Genomic DNA, 10,957 nt, shown 5'->3' on the forward strand with positions numbered 1-10,957 from the left:
GTCGTATTGTTCACAAGTGAAGCCGAGGCAGAAAATAACGTCTGGAGCGCACAGCCCGTGCAGAAAATGTGTTCCACATCCTAGCCAATCATTTTGTGAGAAATAGTTATTAAAAACGATTGCCACATCTTCCTAATCAGTGCTGACGTCGGGTATTTCGGTGTTGTTCGGGCTAGCAGTCGCGGGAAAAGGAACATCTTGAAACGCAAAGGTGTGTGGAAAATGTATATTTAAAATGTTTGTAATGCATGCTTTAAACCTTTCTTAAAATGAATAATTAATGAGTTATTAGTGCACAGTTTTGTGATATATTGCGAGATGACTGGAAGTCCTAGTATATTTTATAAACCGGTTAGTTTACCGTTTACCGACTGTCGGATGTGGTATACACGTCTAATTCAGCGTAGTCATTAAATGCGTTCAGAAACATTTTGTATCGGATTTTCGACATCGGATTCTTAGCTTTCAAAGTTTTTATTAAACGACACCACTAGTGCACATTAATTTTATTGATCATGGGTGGGCGAGACGTAGCCCAGTGGTAAAGCGCTCGCTTGATGCGCGGTCGGTTTGGGATTGATCTCCGTCGGTGGGCCCATTGGGCTATTTCTCGCTCCAACCAGTGCACCACGAATGATACATCAAAGGCCGTGGTATATACTATCCTGTCTATGGAATTGTGCATATAAAAGATACCTTGTTGCTAATCGAGTAGCCCATAAAGTAGCGACAGCGGGTTTCCTCCCTCATTATGTGTGGTCCTTAAGCATATGTCCGACGCCATATAACCGTAAATAAAATGTGTTGAGTGCGTCGTTAAATAAAACATGTCCTTCCTTGATGATGGGTAATCTGTTGGACGTCTAACATGTAGTAATTTTTGACCGTCTTGTATAGCAAACTCGCTATTTGTTTCTGTTAGTAGCAGGGCATCTTTTATATGCACCACCACATAAACAAGATGGCACATGCCACAACCTTTAATATACCAGTCGTGGTGCACTGAATGGAACAAGAAATGGCCCAATGGGTCCACCGAATGGGATCAATCGTAGACTATCGCGCATCAAGCGAGCGCTTTACCACCGAGCTTCGTCCCACCTCAAATCGGACTAGGACCTACGAATAGAACGCTGGTCATGTTGTCAAAATGGGCGGCATCGATTACGTAATAATAAATGGTATTAAATTGGGAAAAATATCCGCCCGGTCCCCCCCTCCCCTAACCCTAACCTTAATCCCAACCCTAACCCTAACCCTAACCCTAAACCCTAACCCCTAACCCCAACCCCAACCCCAACCCCAACCCCAACCCCAACCCCAACCCCAACCCCCAACCCCCAACCCCTAACCCCTAACCACTAACCCTAACTAAAAATAACGGAGGGGACCGGGCGGATATTATACCCCGATTTCATAGTAAATGATTCAACCCCTGCAATTAAACTGTCCAAGGCAAAAACCATGTCATGGGGAAAACCAATATCGAATGTAGTCCAGTATTAACTAATACTAACATGTCGGAGAGAATTAAAAAAGATCAACGGCAATCTCCACATAATTGCCGATTGCCGTGGGGGAAAATACAGAGGTTACCGTAAATGGCAGATGCCACTTCACTGCAGGAAACTACAGTAAAAAAAGATGGTTCTTGGTACTGCTGTAGTTGATCTGTTCCGCTTGGTTTTTCTCTTGTAATCGGCTCTGGTAACAGTGATGTGTATTAATAATACACTGAAATTCAATAATTGTTTAAATTTAAACATATAGTTGAAGGTGTAGTCTTTAAATTTTAAAGCATTATTTTTTTTGCAGTAGCTGTCATTAACCAACTTGGAGATAGCACCTTTAATACATAGCACCTTTTAAGACCGATATAATAGATCACACACTCAGAATGGTTCTTGACAGTTTTGCTCAAAAGTTATAAAATGTCTACAAATATTTAGTTTTGGAGAGGGATAGGGGTAAAGCGTCATCAAAGACGGTCCCTGACACATTGCAACAGCAATGAAATTGACACAATGTCATGTCGATACAAATTTGTTAGTCTGTTCCAATAAAGTGCACAAATCACCTGTTTTACTAACATTTTTCTTTTAATTCTAAGAGTAAACACCACCTTGTACATCAATTAGAGCCCAAACAAGTAAATGCTAAATTTGGCAGAGTATCATTAAATAGATATTTACAAAATATTTACCTGTCAGTTTAATATGAAAGAAATAATCAACGAAAATCAGTTTTATTCTATTTCCGACACTACTTCAGTTTAACGTGCTCGTGTAGGCTACTACTAGGGTTTCGAATACGCCCATTTAAAGTCCTACCTCCGATAATATCGGGTGCCTGACTCGGGACAGAAAGCTAATTTGGAAGCAAACGTGGGTTTCGTACAACTATGCCGCGTCTTGACAACAGTACCAGGGAACGAGCAATTGCAATTGGTATGTTGCAGGCTGGTGCAACGTAGGTAGACGTTGCCCGACGATAATCACGTGGCGAGGATCATTATTTGCAGGCTATGGCAGCGATATTTGACGACCAACACTACTGCTGACCGACCAAGATCGGTTAGACGTAGGGTAACCACGCCGAGACGAGATTCATCCGGACATTTGGACATAAATACGCTCTCATTAGTCAGAGACCAAGCTATGTATTTTTTTGTTAATTCCCGACAACCAAAAAGTTAGCAAAGATTTCCGCTCTAATACCACAACAATCCTAAGTTTGACGTCAAATACCGTTACATCGATCATTTTCGAGTTAACTGATTAAAAAAAAGTCCACATATTTATCACTAATACATACTACAGAAAGAGATCCGACAGCACCCACATTCAGCTACGCTTCGTGACACTCCGTCGCAAGAATTACAAAGCTCGGTGACGTATTTCGTGACGTAGATCACGTGATCGACCACTGGGCGATTCCGACTTGTGCAACAGTTACAGGGGCCGTCTCATACCAAGTGACGTTACAACATGGAAGAGTTGGCTAATGGTTTCCTCTCTAACACAGTGATAAAATTACCAAATATTTGACATCCAATAGCCGATGATTAATGAATCAATGTGCTGTAGTGGTGTTACACAAAACATACTTTTTTTGTTGATTGTCGGGCTTTTATCGTTTTGAGACGGCCCCTGGGAGACGGAATGGCTGAGTAGGCGGAGTTTGCCGAAGCTTAGCTGAATGTGGGTGCTGTCGGGTTTCTTTCTGTAGTGTGTGTATTAGTGATTAATATCTGAATTTCTTTTAATCAATCAACTCGAAAATGATCGATGTAACGGTATTTGACGTCAAACATAGGATTGGTGTGGTATTAGAGCGGAAATCTTTGCCAAGTTTTTGGTTGTCTGGGAATTGCCAAAAAAAATACATAGCTTGGTCTGACTGTAATGCTCGATGGGGTTGAGATCAGGACTTTTAGCGGGCCAGTCATCAATGAAATCAATGTTATTTGTCCTAAGAAAATTTACAGTGTCTCTAGCTGTATGGGAGGTGGCATTATCATGCTGAAAAATCGAGATGTTGGCGTTGTTATGGAACAAAGGAATGACGTGATAAGCGAGAATGTCCTCGCGGTAACGTTGAGCATTTAAATTGCCATCGATGACGACTAGTGGTGAACGATAACCATGGGCAATGGCTGCCCAGACCATGACACAACCCCCACTCCCGAAACGATCTCGTTCAAGAACACAACAGTCAGCATAGCGTTCATTTCTCCTACGGTAGACGCGCACCCTGCCATCACCACGTTGTAAAGAAAATCTGGATTCATCTGAAAAAAGAACGGTATTCCAGCGTCGCCGTATCCAACGAGTGTGTACACGTGCCCAATTAAGACGATTTAGACAATGACGTTGCGTTAAAACCATCCGACGTAAGGACGTCGTGCATGTAAACCGTTCTCCCGCAGACGATTACGAACAGTTTGCCCACTGATTCGGTTATGAAGCCCAGGTGTGTTAGCAGCAGTAGCAGTGGCAGTTTGGAATCGATTGCGCAAATGCGTGTTCATGATATAGCGGTCTTGACCACGCGTTGTAACACGCGGACGTCCACGACGTGGCAAGTCGTTGGTGCTTCCTGTCGTTCGAAATTTTACGCGAAGATTTCGTATCGCTCGACTAGAACTCCCAACATGCCTTGCAACGTCTTCTGTCGACATGCCAGCATCAAGCATGCCAATCGCCCGTTCGCGTAAATTATTGAGTATTCTTGGCATACTAAAAATGCTATAATGTAAAAAACATTATTTTTGTTTACAAATTTTGAAGCGTTTTCGTTCACTTGACAATGTCAGTAAGACAAGTAAAACAAATTGGCCGAATACTACACGGACATGTCGAACCATGAATGCACGTGCAAATTGAATTTCACGTTGTCGACGATTAACAGTGCAAAAATAATCGATAAAATTCATGAATCCTGATAATACAGCGCAAGGCTAATACTACCTATATAATTTCATTACACAATGAATTCTTTAACACAACAAATACTATATGTACAAATCGGAAGTTTCTTTTTTTGTTCAGTATATATCGGAGGTCTGGTAGGGGGACCAGGTGGGGTACTTAACTGAAACTAACGTGATCAATAGGGACAACTTGCCTCAGACCGAGGGCAGGACGTAACCCAGTGGTAAAGCGTTCGCTTGAAGCGCGGTCGGTCTGGGATCGATCTCCGTTGGTGGACCCATTGGGCTATTTCTCGTTCTAGCCAGTGCTCAACAACTGGCGCAACAAAGGCCGTGGGATGGTGCATATAAAAGATCCCTTGCTGCTAATCGGAAGAGTAGCTCATGTAGTGGCGACAGCAGGTTTCCTCTCAATATCTGTGGTCCTTAACCATATGGCGGACGCCATATAACCGAAAATAAAATGTGTTGAGTGCGTCGTTGAATAAAACATTTCCTTCTTTTGTCTCAGCGCCCCCCCTCCCCCCCCCCCCCCCCCTCTCCCGTCAAGTTTTGGAGCAAATGTTCGAATTCGGTCAAATGTTATGGACATATTCGAGTAGAATAGCTAGCTTGAAACCTTTCCCCCATGCATTTCCATCAACTGAATGAATGTTTCACTCAAACTCCATCGGCCATTGGGTGTCGGAACAGTGGAAAATTAATAAATCGATCAAACATAAATCGAAAAATTCAGAAGTTACATAAAAGTGTAAAGATCTCTGTAAAACAACCCCAAAACCAATACCACAGGCAAGTCGGAATTAATATTTAGAACTATTCGGTCTATCGTTGAAAATTAAAAACTTATCCTTTCTCGTTGGCTTAAGAGAATTGCGAGCACAATACATAACGCATTTCATCCATCCTTCCTGTACCGCCGATAGCATCATTCGAAGTAACAATATAATCAATTAATGCGTAATGATTAGTTTTGATACCTATATAGCGGTTTTATAAGAATAACGTTATCCATATTCGGTCATTTAAAAAAAAATCGGTTCTCCCCCCCCCCTCCGGTTTGTTTTACCAATAAATTAAACTTTCTTCTGTTTAGCAAATTCAATTTCTGAATTCGTTTGTAATGGCTAAAACATTTTATGCGAAACTATAACATACATATGCCTACCTCTGGTGCCAGGGTTAATAACTTGAATACGCTACATATTGCAGATTTAAAGGATGTGATATTGGGTATAGTTGGGCGCGAATTGCAACGTAATCAACAATACATAGTGATTGGAGACGCATAAATGGAGTAGATTCTACTCTTTCTATTTGCATAGAAAAGTGACCGATGCGCATTACGTATTGCACATTGCGCATATGCATGCGGGTGACGCACAAATTGAATTTGCGCCTTGACCATTTAGAATCGACCATACAATTGTTTTACCGTTGAACGTAATTGTTTTTAGATGGTTTTGCAAAAAGGTATTTGCAGAACTCTACGTCCCACGAAAAGTGGATTCTTCATGTTAATAGAAGCGGGCTGCTATTGAACTGAACCAGTGCACCACCACTAGTATATCAAAAGGCCGTGGTATGTGCCATCATGTCTGCAGGATAGTGCATATAAAAAATCCAATTCTACTAATGGGGAAAGATGTAGCGGATTTCCTCTGAAGACTATTGTCAGAATAGCCAAATGTTTGACATTCAATAGCAGATTAAACTCAATGCTATAGTGTGTTAAACCAAACTTTTAACAAACTTTTTAACTACTGAACTGTTGGCTACACTGAATACAGGCTTTCAAAACGGCAATTTGCTAAAATCAAGAACTCATTTGCCAATACAGTGTAAGTAAAGGGATTTTCAATACAAAATGAAATGCATAACTAACGCGTCATTAAATATAGCATGTGCTTTTATAGTATTCTCTAGATGTAACCCGTGCTACGCAAGGGAGGTTTAGGTGGGGTGTGGTAGGCTTACATGGGTCTTTCCTCCAAAAATACGACCACCCTGTAGATGGCCAGCCGCCGGTAGCCGGAGCTATATACACGGCCACCGTATATATAGCCACTCCTATATGTTAATTGACCAAGATACTTAGATGGCGATTACCATTACCGTTGTATTATGGAATTAATCTTTGTACGCAATATTTAGCACGATGGGTTTACAGTGGTAGAAGGGCAAGAAGGCTGTCCGCAGTACTTATCAAGAGAAGCGGTTAGAACGAATGAAACTGTTAAAAAGGCCATGCGTATTGTATTAAAATTGCAGTTACAGTAATACTAAATTACTAAATTGCTAAACCTGTCTTAGTAACTAGCGCTTGTAACTTGATTTGTTTTTGTTTTCAGGATGAATCGCGCCTTCCTGTGTCTTCTCTTCGTAGTGGTGTGGTTTCCGCCACAGACGGACGGTAATGACTCGGACGACTTGAAGCAGTCGGGTGGGGGCGCGGCAGAACAGGGCGGAGACGGAGCCGCGGAAAAGGCCGAACACAATGCGAAAATGATAGAAATTCTGAAAGACGTGAAGAGTATGCTAATCGTCTGCTCTAAAATGAACAGCATGAATGAAAATGGCAAATTGGAGGGCAAAGGAAGCGACAATGAGGGTGAAGTGGCTAATGATTTACCATTTTTTGCTGGAAAAAAGCGCAGGGAAGACTACGATTTTGAAACTAATGAACACCCGCACACGCACACGGAAATTAATCTATTACTTTCCAAGAACGGACGCCTAGATAACAACTTAGTAAACGAATTGTTGAAGCAGTTTAGAAAGGAAAGCGAAGCGCACTCGGCGGATGAGGAGACGCCTGGTGTAGTCGTCCCAACATCCATTAATTCAAACTCCGATGGACAGTCTAAAACTGACGTCGTTGAAAAATATTCTAACCAGTCTGACCCCGAAAAGCATTCCGATAAAGATTCTGACCACGACAAAGATGGAAAAGAAGGAAAACGAGACTACACCACGCCGGGTTCACCCACTGAATCGCCCGCTGTCAAGGTGAACGATAAAATGATGGATCTGCTCCACGACATGATGGCGTTTTTCAAGGGCCGCATTAGGCGCAGTGTGAAGGTCAAGGACGACGAGGCGATGGAACAGCTCCAGAAGTTGCTCACGTTGCTGACCGACACCTCTCGCCTGCTGCTGGACGCGTGTGACAGTCTCAAAGTGATGGTCTACTTGATGGTCATGAAACCATGACCACTTGCCCTGTGAACCACCTTGGCCCCGTGAGCCACCTTCACCTCTGAACGTTTTGGTAAGTATCATTGCTCTTTATGCTATTCAAAATGAGGCCTTTGAAAATTGCGAGAACAGTTACTTCGCTCGTGCAATCAAATTTTGTGCATTAAATTGTGTTCGTATATTAAATTTAGGACATAATTTACATCCACACAATTGACTTGTACAAAAACCAAATGGGTTACCTGAAATTTTATTACTGCATAACTTATAAATAACTAGAGCAAATGTTCAATTGTCAGAGGCTGGGACAATTATTTTTGATTTACAGTACAACGTACAATACGGGCTGTACTAGTGGTTATAGGTAGGGGCGTATGAGACGGATATAGGGTCAGCGTTATTGTGATAACACGGCGTATGAGACGGATATAGGGTCAGCGTTATTGTGATAACACGGCGTATGAGACAGATATAGGGTGAGTGTTATTGTGATAACACGGCGTATGAGACTGATATAGGGTGAGCGTTATTGTGATAACACGGAATACTCTCAACAGATCTTTGATAATTGATCGAGGTAGATTAATTACAGTGTATACGATTGTTTATTTTATGCTATACATAGTGCATGAAAGGCAAATTTTTGCTGATAAGGATGGAAAATATAATTTGAAGAAGAAATGTCGAAATACGTATTGCATTACCTTCAGTTTGCTAAGATTAAAAATAAAGTTCATTTGAAGGCGGTTGCCTTGGCTTCAGTAGTCGAGACAACTGTACATATACTGACGGCCACAAGAAACTTTGCAAGGCTAAAAGTGTGTGATAGAAACCCAGCCAATGGTATGGTATGGTGTGGTGTGGTGGGATTTGAACTATATGTTCAACATATAAACGTCACATTGCACTTCGTGAAACGGCAGTGTAAGGAGGTTTCTACATATTTTAATTAGCAACAATATTTAATCAATTATTAAATTTTTATGTAAAAGTTCATTTTGGACGTCAGTATAGTTTCAAATGTTGGTGTAACTGAAGGAACACTTTTATTGAATAGTGTAAAAGTGGAATATTAAGTTGGGAAAGATGGAATTCACAATTGTTTTTGAAAACGGTTATTTTTCAGACTGGCTGAAGTGAGCTGGCCGATTATGAAGTACATCAGCGACAGAAGCCGATTTTTTACCGAACTCCGATCATCGATTCATCACTTCATCTACATCATGTTTTTACTGCGATCGATTATTTAATTTATTCCACTGCCTCATTACTCAATGCTGCATTAAATCATCTTCATAAGCCTAACTCGGTCTTTGTTGTGTTTATCTGTCGCAATTTTGAATAATCTTGGATTGCAGGTTTACTACCTTTTAGTATTAAGAAATCCATTACAACTTGAGTATCCCATTCTTTCGTTGTACATGTGCTAAATGTCATGATAAACAATTTGTGCACATCTTAAATGTGATGGTGGTGGTGGGGACGTAACCCAGTGGAATAGCACTCGCCTGATGCGCGATATGTTCAGGATCGATCCCCGTCGGTGTGGTTATAAGCTATACTAGTCGCAACAAAGTAAGAGCCACATGGACACTGCGTCTGAGAGGGGTCGCCCATTCGCTGTGCCAGTCGTATGGAAACGCTCTTACAGTTAATGGATCACGGAATGGCTCACTTGCGCTACTTGTCTCATGGATATGTCTCAGTTATGTTGTTCAGATAAGCAAGGATCTACCAATCTAGAATACTATGTTTACAATCTGGTGCCATGCTTATCCAAAGCTAGATTGCGAAGACATTTATACCTTTCCAAACCTAACCAACATGAAAAGTGTTATTAAAGGTTTAACGGGCACCATCAAGTTTTCAGGCAGATGACCTGCTTAGTCCAACAATCGTGGATTTTGTTTATGCATTTGCCATACGCTTTCTTCCGGCAACCAAACGAGCTGCGAGTAAAAGACTCGTGTATATGTAATCAAAAATACTGGAATAAGTCTGTAACCTGCTTTTAACACCGACCCAGATTTCCTTTTTTATTTTTTAAAAAAGTAATGTAAAACAATATAAATTTGATACTGGTCTGTCTACTTACTGGCCATTATAGCCAGTGCACCATGACCGGTATATGAAATGCCGTAGTATGCGCTATCCTATTGGTGAGATGGTGCTACTAATGGGGGAAAATACGATTGTCACAATGACAAAGTGTTTGACATAGGCTGCCGATTATTAATAAATCGGGTGTGCTCTAGTGGTTCTGTTAAGAAATGTTTTAAAAATTAAATTATCGAACCCGATAGATTGGTTGCTTAACTTATTTTTTAACGTGCTTGCACCCAATTAAACTTAGTTAAGTTCGTTTTGTTTAACTTGAGTACATTGATTAATTGAGCTATTGGATGTTAAATATTTGGTAATAAAAGATCCCTTGCTACTATTGGATGTTAAATATTTGGTAATAAAAGATCCCTTGCTACTATTGGATGTTAAATATTTGGTAATAAAAGATCCCTTGCTACTATTGGATGTTAAATATTTGGTAATAAAAGATCCCTTGCTACTAATGGATGTTAAATATTTGGTAATAAAAGATCCCTTGCTACTAATGGGAAAAATGTAGCGGGTTTACTCGTTGACTTTATCCAAATGTAGTGGGTTTACTCTTTGACTTATCAAAATGTAGCGGGCTTACTCTTTGACTTTACCCAAATGGTTTACTCTTTGACTTTATCCAAATGTAGCAGGTTTACTCTTTGACTTCACCCACATGTAGCGGGTTTACTCTTTGACTTTACCCACATGTAGCGGGTTTACTCTTTGACTTTATCCAAATGTAGCGGGTTTACTCTTTGACTTTACCCAAATGTAGCTGGTTTACTCTTTGACTTTATCCAAATGTAGTGGGTTTACTCTTTGACTTTATCCAAATGGTTTACTCTGACTTTATCAAAATGTAGCGGGTTTACTCTTTGACTTTATCAACATGTAGCGGGTTTACTCTTTGACGTTATCCAAATGTAGCGGGTTTACTCTTTGACTTTATCAACATGTAGCGGGTTTACTCTTTGACTTTATCCAAATGTAGCGGGTTTACTCTCTGACTTTATTAACATGTAGCGGGTTTACTCTTTGACTTTATTCAAATGTAGCGGGTTTACTCTTTGACTTTATCAACATGTAGCGGGTTTACTCTTTGACTTTATCAACATGTAGCGGGTTTACTCTTTGACTTTATTCAAATGTAGCGGGTTTACTCTTGACTTTATCCAATATTTGACATCCAGTAGCCCAGTGGTTTGGAGCTCGCTCGATGCGCGGTCGGTG

General features: G+C 40.8%; 1 protein-coding gene across 1 annotated transcript; it reads left to right on the forward strand.

The window, feature by feature from the left end:
- The first annotated feature begins 75 nt into the window (after positions 1-75).
- On the forward strand, positions 76-8,935 carry LOC121380011 (general transcription factor IIF subunit 1-like). Its single transcript, XM_041508726.1, has 3 exons — positions 76-211; positions 6,784-7,703; positions 8,757-8,935. The coding sequence occupies exon 2, from the start codon at positions 6,785-6,787 to the stop codon at positions 7,643-7,645; it is 861 nt and encodes a 286-aa protein (XP_041364660.1). The 5' UTR covers positions 76-211; position 6,784; the 3' UTR covers positions 7,646-7,703; positions 8,757-8,935.
- The last annotated feature ends 2,022 nt before the right edge of the window (positions 8,936-10,957 follow it).

This window comes from Gigantopelta aegis, chromosome 8 (assembly GCF_016097555.1).
Source record: "Gigantopelta aegis isolate Gae_Host chromosome 8, Gae_host_genome, whole genome shotgun sequence".
NCBI classification, from domain to species: domain Eukaryota; kingdom Metazoa; phylum Mollusca; class Gastropoda; order Neomphalida; family Peltospiridae; genus Gigantopelta; species Gigantopelta aegis.